This window comes from Genypterus blacodes, unplaced genomic scaffold (assembly GCF_046128005.1).
Source record: "Genypterus blacodes isolate CSIRO-AG114 ecotype Tasmania unplaced genomic scaffold, CSIRO-AGI_Gbla_v1 ptg000021l_1, whole genome shotgun sequence".
NCBI lineage: Eukaryota > Metazoa > Chordata > Actinopteri > Ophidiiformes > Ophidiidae > Genypterus > Genypterus blacodes.
Window position 1 is genome coordinate 2133294 of NW_027466834.1, and position 20514 is coordinate 2153807.

General features: G+C 43.6%; 1 protein-coding gene and 1 long non-coding RNA gene across 2 annotated transcripts in view; one reads left to right on the forward strand and one right to left on the reverse strand.

The window, feature by feature from the left end:
• The window catches only part of LOC142991870 (uncharacterized), a 271893-nt gene that overhangs the window by 74391 nt on the left and 176988 nt on the right, over window positions 1-20514 (reverse strand). The window lies entirely within an intron of this gene.
• slc7a5 (solute carrier family 7 member 5) lies at window positions 3920-16581 on the forward strand. Its single transcript, XM_076142437.1, has 10 exons — window positions 3920-4700; window positions 6318-6443; window positions 11041-11146; window positions 11463-11507; window positions 11612-11735; window positions 11830-11933; window positions 12035-12131; window positions 12331-12480; window positions 14261-14438; window positions 14527-16581. Exons 1-10 carry the CDS (start codon window positions 4124-4126, stop codon window positions 14580-14582), a joined length of 1563 nt encoding a protein of 520 aa, XP_075998552.1. The 5' UTR covers window positions 3920-4123; the 3' UTR covers window positions 14583-16581.

Below are 20514 nucleotides of genomic sequence, written 5' to 3' on the forward strand. Positions count from 1 at the left end.
CGATAATCACATTTGGAGGTTTTAGTTTACTGCTTTACTATTTTTACATGTTGGTATTTACTGCTGCTGATCTGAATATGCACATATATCACCAATAGAGACTAACAGTACAATAAAACAGTTTTACTTGCCATTGATGTCTTGTCAAATGTGTAATTGTGATCAGCCTACATGCAGATTCTTTGGGTGAGAGCCTGAGAACAACTGTGACCAGCACAGGACCTCTCCCACACCCACAGTGCAGCTTCCCCTCTTTGTTTAGAAAAGTAACCCCATCAGCATTTCTACTCAAATTTGCATCTTCAGTCAAATGTTCAGTAAAAGCCTTTTCACAGAGTGGGCTTGCAATTCACTTCCAGGAATCTGTGTCATCATCATAATGTTGTCAGCACTGGGTGATGCCAGTATCATGAGAGGCGTTATTGTTTAACATGCTATGAGAAGAGTTATAACGTATTGAGACATTTTGTACAATTACAGAATTGTTGTGGCGAAGAAGGGAGTCAACCTCCAACATGATTTGGGCTGCAAACATACTGAACTGCAGATTGCAGCAGGTTTGCATATCTGATCCCTCTCTGAGTCCCACACTCCCTCCATCTAAACGACCCACACAACAGTAAGAATCATGCATCTGTTACATTTATTAAACCTTTTCCATAGCAAACATTTAAACTTGTTCAAAGTGAGAAAAGCACAGATGAACGACAATTGACAATTTTTCATCTTTTTCTGTCAACGATCCAGAGATAAATGGTGTTGGTGTTAAAGAACTGACTAAAAGACTAAACATCGGCACCATTTTTATTTTCTCTATATTCATCTCAGATACAGTTTAATGTTGCTTTTGAGGCAACACTACCACCAGACTTCCACACCCCTCCAACAGTGACTCAAAAATGTTCCTGAGCGTGTTCCCATGTCTCCTGGTGGCCTACAGCAGCCAGCAGATGAGGCCAAGCCAAAGGTAGGAGGAAACATTTGTATCTGTGACTCCTGAGGCAAGGGTCATGCATTCCTCAGGCTTAGGACAAATGGACTGCTCTAGTATGGGACCTCACCTCTGGGCTGGATTTGGCCATTACATGTTGACTATGTCCACTGTCTGAGCACAGGAAATTGTTTGTCTGTGGAGGTGTGTGTAGGTAGCATGTATATCAAGCAACTGTAATGTGCCTGTGTGTCCAAATGGGGGGTGTGAAGATTCAAAGACTAGAGACCGGTAAGAGCCAGTGAAAACAGCAGAAGCTACAAATGCGTTTGCTTTTACACTGTCAAGAAATAGGACATTCATATGTTAGATGGCAGACGCCTGTGAAAAGAAATATCACCAAACTGAGAGAATCTGATCTGTGTGTTCTTGCAGCTGCACACACACAGTCAAAGCCGGGGGTCACACAACTCATGTAGACTGAAAGCTGTTGGATCTGCCCTGATAGGGGCTGACACAAACTTTTGGGCAGAACTGGTTGAGCTGTAACGTAATCGAAAAGCAATCAATGTAGATATAAATTAGAGGAAGGAAGTCATGATTACATAGTGAGTTTAAAGTGTTTGAAAAAGGGGATTTGTAGGAGTTTCAAGTTTCAAGTTACAGGTTTATTTGTCATTCCAGCCATATCTGTAAATACACATACAGTAGAATGAAGTTGCGTTCAGGACCAGTGTGCAAATGCAGAAACAGGTACACACAGTTAAATGACAGTAAAAGCAGCAGTTTAAAAAGAAGAAGTGCAGTATTAATAAAGTACAATCTAGTTTTTTTTTTCAAAAGAAGGTTATTTTGTGATTGTACAGGTGCAGAGAGTCTTATCACCTGTGGGAAGAAACAATCGCACATTCTGGCAGTTCATCTGCAAATATGATGAACTGGTTTGTGGTGGATTTGGCAGCACAGTGGTGTGTAAGCAGAGTGGCCTTGGAATGGTGTAATGTAAGTATGTAAAGATAAACTACTTCAAATGAATATTGTGGATGATATTATACATGACATATATATATGATATATATATATATATATATATATATATATACATATCATATATATATACGGTGCCACGACAAAAAGAACAAGTTCAAAATAGCTAAAGCTAATATTTGCCATGTAGTTTGGTGTCAAACTCAAGGCCCGCGGGCCGAATCCGGCCCGCCGAGTCATTTCACGTGGCCCGCGAGAGCAAAGAGCTTTTAAGCGTACATTGTTCATACCCACAACACATGTCGATTCGGTGACCCACCCGCGAAGTCACGGCATTCCGCGATCAAAATGCAGCGTTTCCACATCAGCGTTAGCTCAGCGCTAAATGAAGGTGATTTTCCGAGGATTGATTCTTTGATAGGCTATTGCGGTGCGTGATGGGAAGAGGAGCGATACAAATAAGTATCGCCTCAGGCAAATGAATGAGGCCATACTTCTACATATCGCAGCCGGAGAATGAGCGTCCAGATAACATTAGTGCTCCATATATTTGTATCCTTCTCCGTTGTTTGTTTTTATCGGCGCCGCTTCACAGTTTGCGCTGATCAGCTGATCGGGTGCACTGTTAGCTTGGCTAGCCGCTAGTTTAGCGTTACAACCCAAGTTGTGAGAGGTTTAAACTAATTATTATTATTAACAACGCAGGAGAAAGAGCGATTACCCGCCGCTGGGTAGGAGAGCCATGGCCACAATCCTTCCGTTGCCACACCCTATCTATGTGAGCCTCAATAAACACAAAATATAGGTCGGAGCTGTCAGTCTGACAGCTGCAACCCCGATTTGAAAACATCTGCAGCACAAAGTTGAAGCCCACACCAGTCAATGAGAAGATGTGCTGATAAAAAGTTATTTTTTGCAAAGAATAGCTTAATTTAGAAATTAAGTTACACAGTATTACACAGGTGGACCTTTCATAATTCCACGGTAAAGGTGATTTGTCACCTTACTTATTTTGTTAAATAATAAGTTGCAGTTTTATAAATTCTAATGTTTAAAATTCCATTGGAATTTGGAAGCTAAAGGTGTGTGTGTGTGTGCGCGCGTGCGTGCGTGCGTGTGTGTGTGTGTGGGGCGAAAATATTCTTATCTACAGAAGGGGGGGCCTGCAGAAAAAGTTTGGGAATCACTGACTTAAGAAATTTCAGGTTGTTCATCATATGTTTTGTAAAAAGATAGTTAAATAAAAGTACATTTGCAATATGAACCTGTAGTTCTTTGCACTAAAACAAAGGGAAGTTGTCCATTTACATCCACTTATAGGTTATTATGCTATGATTTTACTTATCCGGCCCACTTGAATCTAAATTGGGCCGAATGTGGCCCCAAACTAAAACGAGTTTGACACCCCTATAAAATAGTCTAGATTCTAGACTATTGCTTTATATACTGTATACAGCCATATATGTACAGGCGAAGGTCAAGGGCTCGTTTCTTTTGGAGATATTTTTTTATACAGAAGCGGGGGAAAAGGAGAGAGAGATAGAGAGAAAGAAAGAAAGAGGGTTGTAAATATTATTATTGTTATTATTGTTGTTGTTGTTGATCTTTTTTCGTGGACCCCGAGGTAAAATAGGCAATATGAGATACAAGCAGATTGGAATTGAAACAGCAGGAAGCCGCGGCCGCTGGAGGTTGCGAGAGTTGTTATGTATTTGTCTTATTAGGAAAGAGGTGATTTGACTTTATTTTGATGCCAAAATATGTACTTGTTTTATTTGTATGATTTATTTTCAGGCAAATATTATGGCTATTTATGTACTTTTTTTATTTGTACATATTATTGAGAAGGACGCCAATTTATTTATTTCTTCGACGTATTTAATTCATCAGGATGGAGGAGGTGTGTCGCTTGTAGTTACGCAATAAGCGTCATCTGTGTCCGTGACGCCCAGACGGGGGTTGGCCTTGAATGATATAGAGGAGGAGGAGGAGGAGCAGCACTAAGATCGTCATGCTTATTTCTTGGGCTGTCATTGTACCGTCCCCCGGCAGACGTAGTAGCGAGCCGGAAAACACGCGGTCCACACTCATACGCACACATACACACGCGCCAGCGGACTCCTCGTGGCTGAGCTCGGCCGGCATCAGGCGACGCAGCGGGCGGAGGAAGAGTCTCGGCAACACGGGAAGAGAGAGAGAAACGACATGTCAAGTTTAAAGAAAAGGAACTCCAACGCGTCGGCGGGCAGGGAGGATGACAAACAGGTCACGGAGAGGATGCTGTCCCCGGGCAGCGAAGGGGAGGGGACGGAGGACAGCCTGATCAGGACGACGGGGGGCGAAGCGGCCAAGAGCGGCGACGCGGAAGACGGCGTCGCCCTGAAGAGAACCATCACCCTGGTCAACGGCGTGGCGATCATCGTTGGCACCATCATCGGCTCGGGCATCTTCGTCACACCGACAGGCGTGGTGAGGGAGGCCGGCTCGGTGGGTCTGTCCCTGATCGTGTGGTCGGTGTGCGGCGTGTTCTCCACTGTGGGCGCCCTGTGCTACGCCGAGCTGGGGACCACCATCAGTAAGTCCGGCGGGGACTATGCCTACATCCTGGAGGTTTACGGCTCCCTACCGGCTTTCCTCAAACTCTGGATCGAGTTGCTCATCATCCGGCCGTCCTCCCAGTACATCGTCGCCTACGTGTTCGCCACGTACCTGCTGAAGCCCATCTTCCCCATGTGCCCGGTGCCGGAGAACGGGGCCAAGCTGGTGGCCTGCCTCTGCATCCGTGAGTATGCCAGCCGCGCCGGGAGGGATGATGCAACGCTGCTAGATGCGATGTTGGCATGCGGGCAGTGAGAGTGTATGAAGCGAAGACACACGCACACACTCTCAAACCTATAGACCGCAATATTTCATCATCCACTAGTCAAGAGTATGAGCACATTTATCTTGGTTTCGGCTTCATCCCGCCACCTGCTCTGTAACACTTCACTTCCTCACGTCTACTGATGATATCGTGGTTCACCAATTGTTTGTGCTGAAACACCACAATAAGCATCAAGTCTACACTGAAATAAGTTTTCAAGCACTGCAGAAAAAGCCAAAGCTGTACATCTGCAAGATAGGATTATTTAATTTAATTACAATTTTCATATTTTAATTTTTTATCTAAATGAATTATCCGTTAAAGTGGTAATTGCATTGTAATTGCTGTAACTATAATTGCATTGTAAAAAACTCTAAAGTGGCAACTGTAATGTATTTGACACAATAACATTTAGATTTACATTTAATTAATTACAATTGTTCAGTTATATGAAACCTGGAACAGCAGCACATTTGGCATGGTGAGGTCTGATAAATAATAATAGTAATTGCTAACACTGCTACAGTGTTTAGTATCTCCGGCTAGTTAGTATCTCCAGTGCCTAATCCTCCAAGTGGCTGGAGACTTAATCCTAACTGAGACCACATGACACGGACTCCTCTGTGTGTGTGTCAGGGGACTAGGCAGTGGGGAGTTCAGGGTCACTGAGGGTCTGAGAGCCAAATCTCTGTTTTTGTTTCATTGACCTGTTCTGTATGCATAATTGTAACTGAGATCAGTGTATCATACCACAGGTACATTGATGTGTACTGTGTATGCGTACTGTATATAATGTACGTCTCTGCATTAGTATTAATGAGTCAAGAGTGGGTACAGTCCAGGGTGCACACGGCACACACACAGTCACAAACTGTCTGTGTCTTGGTCTCTTCAGCACAGAGCCTCATTGTTCCGCATCTCGTCTGTATTGTGGCCCGACCTGATTTAGGAGCTTTGAAGGGACCTGCTGCTTTAGTTAATCACTTTTAATGGGCGCCAGGGTTAGGGGCCTATTCAACAACTCGGTGTGTGTGTGTTGTGTTTACTGTATGTGTGTGTGTGTGTGTGTGTGTGTGTGTGGGGGGGGGGGGGGGGGGGGGGGGGGTTGAATAGAATACTAGCACTGTACGTGTGTGGGTAAAAGAAAGAGGGCCATGGTTGAAAAGACTTTATTCCCCCTCTACATTCCTCTTACACACACACACACACACACACACACACACACACACACACACACACACACACACACACTTGGGGAGCAAGCATTCTTCTTCTCAAGAGCTAAATATAAATATAAATTGGAGGATAAAGCCTTTTATGTGTTTTAAGGTGCATAGTAGAAGAGTGAGGAAAATGCCCCAGTATGTTTCACCAGTATGATATTTTGACAAATGTCAACCAGGCAGAGATATCGATGTAAAGTAGACGAAGCTCAAAAGTTGGTCTTAATGAAGTATACTGGGCCATTTATTAACTTTGGCAATCATAGCTGATTGATGTTTTGTCTCTTTGCCCATCTCTGTCTCTCCTCTACAGTCTTGCTGACATTCGTGAACTGCTACAGTGTGAAAGCAGCCACCAGAGTGCAGGACTTCTTCGCCGCGGCCAAGCTGCTTGCGTTGGGACTCATCATCATCATTGGCTTTGTCAGGATTGGCCAAGGTAAGCCACAAACACACCAACAAACACAGGCAAATTCTGCCTGTTTTTATTTTAGTGTATAGGAAGTGAGTATGTGAGAGACATGATTTGCATCTACTGATTTGCCCAGTTGCACCAAGCTAAAGCAATAAACAAAACCCACTGGAGTCTGGATTTGACTCTGAACCATCAAAGGCTGCTTGCAAAGAGGGCACATGTGCAAAGTTTAACACGCGAGCAAATGTAGTGCAACAGGCAGAATTAAACTACATTGAACCGCCGGCCTTCTGACTCACAACAGGAAGTTGTTAACTTGGCGTCACACCTGCCTCGCCCCTGTGTGCTCACTCAGACTCAGCCGCGTGCGCCGTTGACTCACAGCAGGTGTGTGTTGCATGTTGGCGTTGTTCTTTCTGCGTCTGTGTGAGTTTCCTCTCATCTAAACAGGTGTTATCTTCCTGCCGCTGCCCTCGACAAAGGCACCAGGCTGCTCACTGGATGCCGCTAAATCAATTCAAATCCCAATTTTTACTTTGGCCACTTGCCATTACAAAATCGCACCAAGCTATGATTTATTTGGATATACAGCGCGACATGTGCTCCTGCTGGCACCCTGCTGGCACTCATGATGAAGTAAGCCGCTTGCAGACGTTGCGTGTTTTGCCTGAAGAGATTGTAGACGTGTTACAAGGAAGCAGCGAACATGCAGCTTTGAGGGCTGAATGTGCTGTGGTCAAGTTTGTTCAATATTAGATTTTAATCACTGTTGTGTTTGTTCCCATTCACGTGTTCCCAGCTTTCCCCTGCTGGTAATAAAACTTTTTTGGGATGGGCCACAACCCCAATATACTAAAATGGCTCTAATCATCACGTGTGGCAATAATCACAATTTGATTTGTTTGAATAAAAAGCTGGACTGTGGCATAAAAAGCTAACAGCCCTTTGAGGATTAATAAAGTGCAAAACTAATGAATAAATGAGACCAAATGAGCATTATGTGATTGAACTCAGTGTTCTGTGACAGGTTGGTCTTATGTGATCAAATTGTTTGTGTTTCCATCTTAGAGTTCTTGCTTTATCAGGGCAGTGAATGAGTGAGAATGTAGTTTTGTGTTTGGGTTAGTTTTGCTCTCTGGCATGCCGCCAAATGGTCATTAGGGCCGCAGGATGCTGTGAAGTGGAGCCAGAGATAGAAGGAGGGCAGATGGAAACCAAAACTCTCAACGCAGCCGCGTTAAGCTCAGGTGTTCAGTCAGAGCTTCACCTCTTACCTCTGGGGGCGTCTTGTCCTACAAATGACACGACACCTTTTCTGATCTGAACCTCCTACATATTGAAGATGGCAGACCCACAGCACTGGGAGTAGAAAGGGAATGTGGCATGAGGAGAGAAGTGTGGTACCTTTTTTGACAAGCTAGTTTATTGTAGCGGGCCCACAAGGTGAAGCAGTAGCTTGGCCGTGACTGGAGTGCGGCTCAGTCGGTTGCATTGGATCCAAGAGGCAACTCTTAAATTAATAAAGGGAATGCCCATAAACGACCTGGACGCAATGTTGAACAGTAGAAGGACGCAGCAATTCTTGTCCATAAAACACAGGAGGAAGCGGTTTGAATACAGGAGAAAATAAGAATATTTGTCTTTTCTCATTCAAAGGCCACAACCAAGCTTAGTATGTTAGTATCAAGTCTTAAAGATTGGTCTTAAACCACACAAAGTCATGTTTTACCTCTAATGTAAACCATGTGTGTCCAATTGATGTTTAGGGGAAGCACAAGGACTGAGATCTACTCATTAGTTACTTTAGTCTGGTCCTAATCACCGTCTGAAAGGGGACTCTTGGAACATGGAAGCCCAGCCTGTGAGTGTGTTTCATGTCGTTGTGTGCAGCGCCTGTAATAACTGTTGCCTCAGATTATCCAGCTTTGGATCACGGACTGTGTGTGCGCGCAGTGCAAACTCTTGGGTGCGTGGCACTGTGATCTCTGTGACTACGCCCTATGTGACCACGCCCTTTGTGACACCTGTGGTAGGTGGAGCGTGAGTTGTTCTTAAGAGACGAGGCCAGCTGTGAAGTTAGTTATTTTAAGCTTGAAGACACCAAAGTAGTTTTCATCTGAAGTACGTTACTACGTTTCCATCTTGTTTAAGTATAAACCAAACTGGCAGCACACACTGTTCAGCTTATTAATATTGCTTCCTCGTATCATTGACACTAACGTCATCACCCTCTTTCTGTGTCTCTCTGGAGAGTCCATAAAGTCGGTGTGTGTGCCAATCTGAGTAGCAGCTTAAAAACCCCTATTTCTCAAACCCCACTCTGGTGTCTCTGCCTGTGTTTGTCACATTCCTGAGAGGAGCCCGCTGGTCGGCATGCGCACAGGCGTCACCAAATCTCAAGGCCACGTCGTCAACCATATTCTGGCTGGTTGGATCGCATTCAGTTTCGCAGGTCGAGCGAGTCATTAGGCTGAATCCAGGTTATTTGTAGCATTGTTGGGACAAGAAGCACTGAGCTGCCACTGCGCTAAATAACAGTTTAAATGATTAAGCTGCTTTCTTCAATATTAGAACTGGCAGAATTCAGGTGTAACAATTCTTATCTCTTTAATTTCACCAACTCCATACAAAGGCAGCATTCTGAGGATTATAGAGATGAATGAGAATATTCCTTTTCAAAGAATATTTCACAATTTGTCGATTTAACCTTTAATTCGATTTTGTTCAACTGTTCACTTTGAATTCTGTCTGGTTTTAAAATAAGATACACTCATAAGGTTACCTCGCCAAGAATACTAGAGTGCCAAAAATAAACATTAAGAACCAGTCAATGCATTAGTTTGAGTGCATCTTTCATTCAAACGTCCTGCAAAGTACATTATTGCTAAGAGTCAGAGTTTAACTCCCTGTAATCCCTGGTATTAAACTTGACCTAATTTCAACACATTTACAAGTAGCAGTGTGTGTGTGTTTGGCATTGTTGCGTTTGTCTGTCTGTCTGTGTGCATGTGTGTGTGTGTGTGTGTGTGTGTGTGTGTGTGTGGTGTGCTGTGCTGTGCTGGTCTCCGTTTGGTGTATGTGCGTGTGTCTCAGTTTCACAGCCTGGTACTGGTATCATGTGACCCCACTGAGGGCTACGAGCGCCAACATGCCTGCTAGCTCTATTGATGATACGCATGTTAAAAAAAAACTTTGATGTTTGAATAAAGCAGATATATTTACTTTGCAGGGAAGTTACACAAAAAATTATTTTCATGGGTGAGAAATAGTCGCGCAGTAACAGGAGGACTGTTTGGCCTTGGCGAAGGTATGCACTAATGAGCTCCTCTAGTTTAAGAAGTTGTTGTGAAACGGTTTCAGCAGTCATAATGAAGCTCGTCTACGGTCATGCTGGGCTTAGACGGGGTCCTGACCCCCTGCAGAGCGTCTTTGTCAGGCGGCTGCTGGCCCGGGCGGGTCCAGGCGGTTCTGTGTTCACTAGTGCACTGAAACGTCACGCTGCCTCGTTGTGTCTGGTCGGGGGGGGAGACGGCGGGACAGACATAGCTTTAAGCATGTGTTTCCCATGCTGCCTAGCGGCTTAGAGCTAACCCTCCCCAATACCAACATGGCCTGAAACTGTTGGTTTAGCAACCGTCGCCTTGTCTGTGAATGTGTGTGTGTGTGTGTGTGTGTGTGTGTGTGTATTTTTGTTGCATGGAGCAGTTTGGTCAGGAATGTGGCACAGACCCCCATGTGGTAACCTGGAGGGCTGACTTTATTTTCTTCTTCCCCTCTTTCCCTTCCCCCGTTCTCATCTTGCAACCTGTTGTATACGTGATGCGTTTGTGGCTGTCGTAATGATGTCATTCTGCCAAAGGTCGCACCTATGATGTCATCGTGCTATCAGCATGTTGTCATCTGAAACTCGAGGGTTAATATTGTCATGACATCATAACTGCCTGTGCTTTGCCTAATATACATGTGTATCTTATATCCAGGTTCTCATTATTGGACTTTCTTGTTTGTTTTTGTTTTTCTTCTTCTTTATCTACTGTACAAATGTCTCATAACCACACACTCATTATGTCGGATGCTTTCTTTAATATAAATATTCAGCAGAAGGGGTTTTATGGCAGAAACTGAACGAGATTATTAAGGCTGTCTCTTACCTAAGTTGCTGTTGTCTTGCCCTTGAGCAAGGCACTGAAGCGAAATTGAGACATGAACATGAAAGCTTTTCTGGAGAAATGTCCTAATACTCATTACATTTTTTTCAAAATCTGAAAACAATGCGTTTGATTCCATTATGGTTATTGCTGTTGAGTTTGACTGCTGGGTGACCCTGGGTGACATACACACACACACACACTACATTTTTCCCTCTTGTATGATCCTCGCCTGAGGAGGATCTCCAGACCTTCATCCTTAAGTAACACCACAGTCTGGGTTGCTTATTGAGTGTCTCGTTCTGCTGCCATTCACTGATCCACATTCTGAGACGTATTTAACTAGAATATTTGTCGTTTAGTGTGTGTGTGTGTGTGTGTGTGTGTGATGGGCAGCTCGTCCTGCCTGCAGACTGCAACCATTAAACCACAGATTGGGATTGTCCGTTGACCTCTTTCCTCTTCTCCACCAGGTGACACAGAGGGTCTTCTTCCAGAAAATTCCTTCAAGGGTTCCAAATATGAGTTTGGTAGCTTGGGTCTGGCGCTGTACAGTGGCCTGTTTGCCTACGGCGGCTGGTGAGTGAACACAACTACAGACACACACTGACCTTTATTGTATTATATTCACGAGTTTGCATGTGCACACACACACACACACACACACACACACACACACACACACACACACACACACACACACACACACACACACACACACACACACACACACACACACACACACACACACACACACACACACACACACACACACACACACACAGTAACATTCATGTCTGGAGTAACTTTGGAGTTTCCAGTTTGTTTTGCTTCATTTTAATGGTAATTTCTCTTCTATAATTAAAAAAAATAATATTCCAACTTTTCCACTCAGGAACTACTTGAACTTTGTTACCGAGGAGATGATTGATCCGTACAGGTGAGTATTTATGAGCAGTTTGACATGCAGCAGTAGTGCGTGGTGGTAATCTCTCACTCTCGCTAATTTTTTTGTTTTTTTTTGTTCTCCTATCATCTACACAGGAATCTGCCTCTTGCCATCATCATCTCTCTTCCGATTGTGACGGTGGTGTACGTTCTGACCAACCTGGCCTATTTCACCACACTGTCACCGGAACAGATGCTTGGCTCGGAGGCTGTGGCAGTGGTGAGCACATACACAGAAAGAGCTTGAGATTTAAGATCTTTGAATTGTTGAAACACACACACACACACTCACAACATTGTGTGTGTTTGTACAGGATTTTGGGAATTACTACTTGGGGCCAATGTCATGGATCATCCCGGTGTTTGTTGGTCTCTCCTGCTTTGGATCAGTCAACGGCTCTCTATTCACTTCCTCCAGGTAAAACACACACATACTGTTTGTTAAAGCAATTCCACCTTAAAATCTATCTTTGAATGGCTGATTTATACTGGAGGTCCGTCTGTTGCTCTCCCTTTCAGGTTGTTCTTTGTGGGATCCAGGGAGGGTCATCTGCCCAGTCTGCTGTCAATGATCCACCCCAGCCTCCTGACCCCCCTCCCCTCTCTTCTGTTCACTGTATGTGTTCTTATGTTCAAATGTGCTACATTAGGGCAGTGGAGGTTGTGAGTTTACCTCCACTGCCAAAAATGCTAAAATAATCAATGAGAGCACAGATTCATAGTGAGAAGTCATAAGTAAAGATGTGGCGTTAAAGGAACAGCTCGATCACGGTCTCTCTCCCTCTCTCTCTCCCTCTCTCTCTTTCTCCCTGCAGTGTTTGATGACGCTGCTCTATGCTTTTTCCAATGACATCTTCTCCGTCATAAACTTCTTCAGTTTCTTCAACTGGCTTTGTATTGCCTTGGCGATCGTGGGGATGATGTGGCTGCGCTATAAGAAGCCCGAGCTGGAGCGACCGATCAAGGTAAGCCGGACTCATTACACCACCGTATATTAACATCAGCGTCCCTCCAAGACACTGAGATCCTCCCTCATGTCTCCTCGCTCTGTGAACGATCATCTTCCATTCATTCATTCTGCAGCACAACGATTTTAGGACTTTGTCATTTCAGTAAATGTGTTGGGCCGTAGTTACGTCCAATGGAACTGTCTATGTGCTGAAAACCTAAAAATGACCACAATGGACTGAGACGTTGACACACACCTGTCCAATTAATAAAAAGTAGTAATTATAAAAAACATATCAATCCTATAAATAACAGACATCCATTTTGCACATTCAAATTGGTGCACCTTTGTTTAGATTACTGGCAGGTTTAGTTGGTTAGTTAGTTAGGAGTTAAACGTCTGCACAACTCCTAAGTTTCCCCACAGATCTTTTGACTTCAGGAGTCTCCCACAAAAGCCACCAATCTGAATCAGGCCTTAAATAATTAATAACTTTGGCGCTTGGACAGTCACTGTCCGTTTTCCAGTGACGCCTCCATATTCACAGCAAGATGTCAGAATCAGAATGGTTTGTCATGTTTGGTCTGATCCTCTCCTCAGTGACGGCTTGGAATGATCACAGCATGATTGGAGACAGAAGAACAAAGTGATCATCTATGTATCTCACAGGCAGGTTACAGAGTATGGAAGCTTCTAGAGTCTTTAACATTCCTTCCTGAAGGCAGTGGAGTGAACGATCGCTTCATAAAACACAAACGGAGCGCTGGAGGCTACAATTTAACCCTCCTGAGTTCCTGAAGAAGCTCTTGTAGTGTCTCAAACTGAGGGAGAGGAGCTAAAGATGAAGACTTGAGGAAGAGAGGCAGCAGGCGCTCCAGATATGTTTGGCAGCAGTAGATGTTTCCTCTTATGCCAACATAACAAAGATCCATTCAGTGGACATAGGAAGTAATGGGACAGAAGAGAGACCGAATGCCCATCAGCTGCTGATGAGGCGCGTGACGTTGTGTGTGTGTTTGTCTGTGTGTGCCTACGAAGAAGAGCACAGTTCCTCCTGACTGTTGCTGACAGGGGACAATTGTGTGTTTGCTGGCCGTGTGTGTGTGTGTGCTTTCATGTGTGATGCGATGTGATGCCCCCCCCCCCCCCCCCCCGGCTGCTGGCATGACAGTGTGTATTGTTGGGAAGCAGGGCAGCAAAGTGAGAGGTGTGTGTGTGTGTGTGTGTGTGTGTGTGTGTGTGTGTGTGTGTGTGTGTGTGTGTGTGTGTGTGTGTGTGTGTGTGTGTGTGTGTGTGTGTGTGTGTGTGTGTGTGTGTGTGTGTGTGTGTGTGTGTGTGTGTGTGTGTGTGTGTGTGTGTGTGTGTGTGTGTGTGTGTGTGTGGGGGGCGCGCGGCACTGTCTCTGCTGACCTGTCTCACTCTCGTCACATTCCTGCTGTTCAACACATTCAGGGCTACAAATGCACTAATTAACCTTCAATTTACAGATGCATCACTAACCTGGATGTGATCTGATTGATTATCGCATTCAGTCTAACTTTCATATATTGTATTGTATACTAACACTCTATAATCAGTAGAATGGTGTTGGATAGAGGCTTGTGTGGGTTTATTGAATGAATTTATGGATCCCAGTGGGATCGACAGTCCTACTACTATGGAGAACTTCAGAAGGCCGCGTATGTTTCAAAAGACCTCAAATAAAAGGATGACGGGGACGGGCAGGTGAGCAGGATCCTAGAAGATCATACCAATGTCTAATTACCCTCCTGCTTCTTCTTCTCTTGTCTCTGCAGGTGAACATCCTGTTGCCGATCAGTTTCGTGCTGGCGTGCCTCTTCCTCATCGTCGTCTCCATCTGGAAGACTCCAGTGGAGTGCGCCATCGGCTTCGGCATCATTGCCACCGGAGTGCCCGTCTACATTTTCGGCGTGTGGTGGAGGACTAAACCCAAGTGGCTCCTGCAGATCATCTGTGAGTCCTGATTATTTTGTCTCTTTCTCTCTGCGTTGTTTGTGGGTAAATGTCACTCACGCCGTGTCGTTTCTCGCATCTCTTGCAGTCTCGAGCACAGCGCTTTGTCAGAAGATAATGGAAGTGGTGCCTCAGGAGTCTTGAAGAGGCCACGCCCCTTACTGCAGCCAGCGGCATATCAGATCGCACCTACAGTAACCTCTGAGCTCTGACATCGTGGCTGAATAAGCTTGACCTCCACTGTACCCTTTCACCCCAGTCCCTCTTATATATTCGCATACACATTCACACACACACGCAGACATGAGCCCGCCCTGTCTGTAGGCTGCTGATAAGGAAGTGTGTCAGAAAGAAACGCTCCTATTTCTTTCAGTTCTCTAAATGTTTGAATGGCTGCCATTTTTCGGTTGTTTTTAACCCTTCACTGATTTTACTGTTATTAACTTGTTTTGTGTTGTTGCGAATGTTGTTGTTTCTCATGAATCACCTCAATGACTTCCATCTCATTATTATTTTCTGTGTTTTTGTGAGAGAAACTCGCAGACTGTCCCAAATGAAACGTGCCGTATGCAGGAGATCGTGCCTTGTGAGGATAATGAAGTCTGAGGTGGTGTGAGCGCAGGCGGCAGTCCTTCTCGTAGCCTTGATTGTGGCTTCTCCGATAAATCCAAAACATTTGCCACCTGAAACTATTTTACTCCTCCAAACATCCACTTCACACACTAGACAACATCTGGAGCCCAAACTGACGTCTGGATTCTTGGCGGCTGGTAGAGACTGTGTTGTGTTTGTGGCTTAGCACAGATTGAAACGTTGTCCATGCTGCTTTAAGTGGCGTGTGTGTGTGTGTGTGGCCCTGATGCAGTCAGAAGGATCTGTGCCCCATAACATTTACTTATGCAAGTTACTGTTGGATTGTTTTTTACCGGTCTGAAACGTTCTGCGGCAGTGAATGTGACTTTATCGTGCTTTTTATCGATGTCACCTTGGAGGTATTCTTGGTACTGAAGTCACTATTGAAGTTACAAATCTGTTTAGATGGGATCTGATTGTAAAAGGTTGGCAGTAGAATCTGATGTTACTAATCAGATGTGTGTTACTAAGTACTAATATATTTTGTTCTGCTTTCAGTGTTAGTCTTTGTATCGGTTTAGGTAGTTGATCCTTGTGTGTAACTGTGTAAAGGTTTTTTTTTTTTTAAAGAGATGAACATTTTAATGAATCATTTGAGCCTTTACATCAGCATGAGACGACCCATTTATCTTTTTAGCGACCAAAGAGTCGGAGACGACAGGGTGAGGACTGGCCACACCTCCTTTTGACCATTCTGTGCAGTCTGGCACATGAAGTGTTAACCCCGTCCTGCACACCGTGACATGCAATGAACTGATCCAAGTGCTACAAAATGCCATTTAGAGAAATAACGATAAATACAATGAAAACATATATGTTTTAGTTGCATATAAGTGTATCCACTCTAAAGCGCCTCTTCAACACTGTTTTATGCCATGTTTGATACTGTGTGTGTGTGTGTGTGTGTGTGTGTGTGTGTGTGTGTGTGTGTGTGTGTGTGTGTGTGTGTGTGTGTGTGTGTGTGTGTGTGTGTGTGTGTGTGTGTGTGTGTGTGTGTGTGTGTGTGTGTGTGTGTGTGTGTGTGTGTGTGTGTGTGTGTGTCCTTGGATGGGGGTGAAATATCAAGTGGGGTATAATAGGCAGACAAGCAACAAGCTCTATGTTTTGCTGTTTCTGACTGTACGTGACATTAGAGTATGTTACTGTTGAGCTTCAGTCTGTAGAGGAGTCTGAGGGAAACGGAGCCACACTGAAACATAATAGTGCTGTATTATTAACGTCGGCCCTCCTTGGTGACGGACCAAATCACAGGTTTCCATGGCAGCGGCCTGTCGGCAGAAGGGCATGATGGTGGTCGATGTTGCTGTAGAGACGCTGCTTGCCAACGCAGGGGGAGGTATATTTTAGAGGTAGACCTGTTCTAACAGTAAGGGAGACTAACCTGAGGAGGAGAGGATAGACAACTTTAATTTATTTCTAGGAAACTTGTGTTTGTTATTAGTCCCTCTAATTTTTTTGCAGGGCATTTTGTGGGAAGTTCTGTTTCAAAATAAATCTTTGTTTTTCCATTCTTGTGTTCTCTTTTATTTTTATTGTTTACATTTCCTTGCATTTCCAACTTCGTTCTCCTTTGTCTTTGTTTCCAGGCGGCTTTTTAAAGAAAAGATGCTCCTCCTGAATGCAAACTGATCGAAGCTTATAACTGATGTTACAATTAAACGTTTTCTCTCATTACAGTGAAGTCAGATGTGTTAAAAGGATTGCTCGCGTTAATTTACTGCACATAATTTGTCATAATATTGAAAATGAGAGGTGACGTCACATAAAATGTAGTGGTGTAAAAAAAGAAATCAACATTTCCCTCTGAGGTGTAAGGAAAAAGGAAAATATCCCACTTTGTACAGTTAGGTCCATAAGTATTTTGACATTGACACAATTTTGGCTCTGTAGACCACCACAATGGACTTGAAATGAGACAATCAAGTGCTTTAAGTACAGACTTTTAGCTTTAATTTGAGGGTATTTACATCCAAATCAGGTGAACGGTGTAGGAATTACAACCATTTCTATATGTGCCTCCCCATTGTCAAGGGACCAAAAGTAATTGGACAATTGGCTGCTCAGCTGCTCCATGGCCAGGTGTGTTTTCCCTAATTTTTGTCATTCACAAGGAGCAGATAAATGTCGAGTTCATTTCAAGTGTGGTTTTTGCATTTGGAATCTGTTGCTGTCAACTTTCAACATGAGGTTGATCCTGTTTCTTTTCAAGTCCATTGTGGTGTAAGTTACACACACACACACACACACACACTAATTCTGGTATACACAAACTGGTGAACAGGAAACAAATTAATTAATGGAAGTTACTAATTTTCAGTGTCATTCATCCACATCACCAAAGAACTGAAAGAAGAGTAGAAATTGTAAGAATTAAGTATTTCCTGTGTCTCTGCCTCACTTGTTCCTGTTTGTAGGTTACACCTGAAACTACCTTTATAAGCTGCAGGCTTTTTGTCATTTTAGCTATTTAATGATTATCACACTGAAGCCACGACAAAAGGGCAATACTACATATTTTTCCTGTTGCAAAGCAAATGACTGGAAATGTTCAAAGGGACATGAAAGCCTGTATTTGTTCCTGCAGTGCATTCTGACATCATCTCAGCTGTGGAGCGTCTCTGTGAAAGTGATCAAGATAATGGTGTTGGACCGGTTAGACATTGGTGCCATGCCTTCCCGCTCAACAGCTCAGACTTATTCTTGGAAGCAGATGAGTTTTTAATTTCATGATGGGGAAGTCGTTTGGAGGATGTGAGGGCCATTTCATCTACTTTCTGGAGTCTGTACGGGTTCTTTCTGTTGTGTGAGCTTAACTACTGTGCAAGGACACACTGCTCTTTTGTGTAATTGTCCTCTTTGTTTACCTCAGAGTTGGCCTTTATACTCTGTAGCCCCAAGCTCCAGATGCTGCAAAGTGGAACATGCAAGTGCCTGCACAAAGACTCTTAGGAGCCACAGCACAACAGCAACAAGTTTGTGACTTGCATGACGATTAGACCACATGTGATGCATTTATAAAGCAGAGGTGATCCTACTTTCTAGTTCTTTAAGGTTCACTACTTTTTTTCTAGCATTTAGCTACAATAAGGTCTGTGATTCTTTGTATATGCATGAGCTGATATATAGTTTAGAAGTAATAGGGAAAGAAAGCATCACCTCCAGCAGGAAAGTAGAGCAGCTGTGTTTGGAAAACATTGAAAAGAACTCTTTGTGGGGCTGAAATTGATATTTTGTCCAATGTGCAGTTGCAGTGTGTTGTCCCAGGGTACTGGATACAATAAAGTGAGTAGTGAGGACTCAAATGCAGGCAAGACAAGGAATCGGGATAAGGATCGGTTACTATGAATACGAAAGGCAAGTCCAAGAGGAAGGACATTGAAAGAGGCCATCAATTGTGTGTAGCTGGGAAGTGAGTGAGTGAGTGAGTAACTCAGGAGGAGTAACTGTCCCTCCAGCTTTTAGCCATTCCTCACGAATTCCATGCAAGTTCATCAAATAGCTGCATTTTTTGTACTGCTGCGTAATTTTCCATTTTAACCTATAATTAACGCACAATTTTCCTTAGTTTTTTTCCCCTCACTAAATGTTTATGTTGTCCATACGATTGAGCAGCAGGTAATAACGCACTATACCATTTAGTGTCTATTAAAAAATTGTCTTAATTTGATTTATAATTGAAAGCTATTCTATGCCTGTTTGACTGTATCATAGCCTGGATTTAGTCACTGGAAAAAGTGGTATAAAAGCATCTATAAAGTCTGATCCTTCATACACACTTGAGCGTTATATGTTCCCAAGAGCAACACCACCAAAGAAATGCCACATATACCTAGAATTCCAGTTCAAGCTCGTGAAAGTGAAAAAGGGTGTGGACAGGTGCTTCAAACCAGTACAGCACAACGCTACATTACTATGAAGTAGTGTTTAGGGAAATTGCAGTTTGGTGGAGGATGCTGCAGGTCGCTGTCACATTTCTCAGTCAGCACCCACGGGACCCTGGGCTTCCTGCTGCCTGTCACGTCTGGGGCCGGCTGTTTTTCTTCCATCCAGCTCAGGAGAGGCTTTTGCGAGACTTGATCATAAGACTGAAACAATGTAAAGGGAGGGAGAGCGAGAGAGAGAGAGGGCGACGGAGCCCGGGGCCCCTCTGACTTCCCTGCTTGCAAATTCCTGGTGTTTTTGTGTGGGGTGTCTGTGACCTGTATAGGGTCATGATGTAGTGAATGCATCAATTGATGGATGCATAGATAGACGGGGCTCCTGAAGACACCTTAGTCTTCCATTCCTAACCCAAGCTGGTCTGTGAGAGCTCAGCAAAGCTTTGGACATTTGCTTCCTCATTGAATTGTTTCAACAAAATGTTTTTGCTAATATTTTGGAGTGTGAAGCCATTGTGATAATTTCAGATTTGTGGAGGTCAGTCATAATTAATTACTCCATTCATGGATTTTCAAAATCATCATCATCATTTCATAAAATGTCTAACTTACTCATATCTTTCATACTTACCTTGAATCAAATATCTCCTTGCAAAGTCAAAGGGTCCCAAACTCTGCTCAGCTCTCTTCAGAGGCTTTTAGGCTCACTGGTAACAAACAATAAATCAAACCAATGGCTGCATCAGTTCTTTCCACTCTGATATAAAGCAGCTCTTTCCTGCAAACAAACTCTGCTTGGAAAACAAAACATAGAAAATTTTGTTGATAATGTAGTAGTACTTATAAATGTGACTGGATGTCTCTTGGGTGGAAGATTTGGAAATTTTTCCTTTAAAAACAAACACTACATAAACAAAACGTATATAATATACACAGAAAGGACTGACAATAATGAGTTTTCATTGGAATGAAGCTGAAGCATGTGCTCTCCGTGCTTTCGATTGCTGGTATGCTGCTCTGCCTCTCTGTGATCACTGAAAACAAGTCTGTAAATCTGCCTGACAGAGATCCGGGGGAAGAGAAATGCTTCTGCTTAACAAGCATCAGTAATTACAAATACTACATCACACAAACTGCACAGTGAGACAGGTGGCAGCAGGGTGCTCACACATAGTGAGAGTCCAACAGTACTGCGTTGTAAACAGCACAATCTGCCAGAAATGTGACTTAAGATGCCTTTTAACAGGGCAGGGCACCTTAACCATGCATGTTTACATATTGCACATACTGCATGATGCCCACCAGCGTCAATCTGACATTTCCAATAAGTGCCACTAAGAGTTATCAACTTGTAAATGTGTTTTCAAGGCCTTGCAATGTTTTTGGGAAGGTGTGGAAATTCTCAATAATAAGTCAAGTTAGAACCTGCGAAGGCAAAGCAATGAAAAGATTCCTGCAGCCAGGATAAATAAAAAGAACAAAGCCATACTCATGCACACAAATTTACTGACACAGAAAACCTTCACATCCTCAAGTGCATCCATTAAATTCAAATTTAACTACAG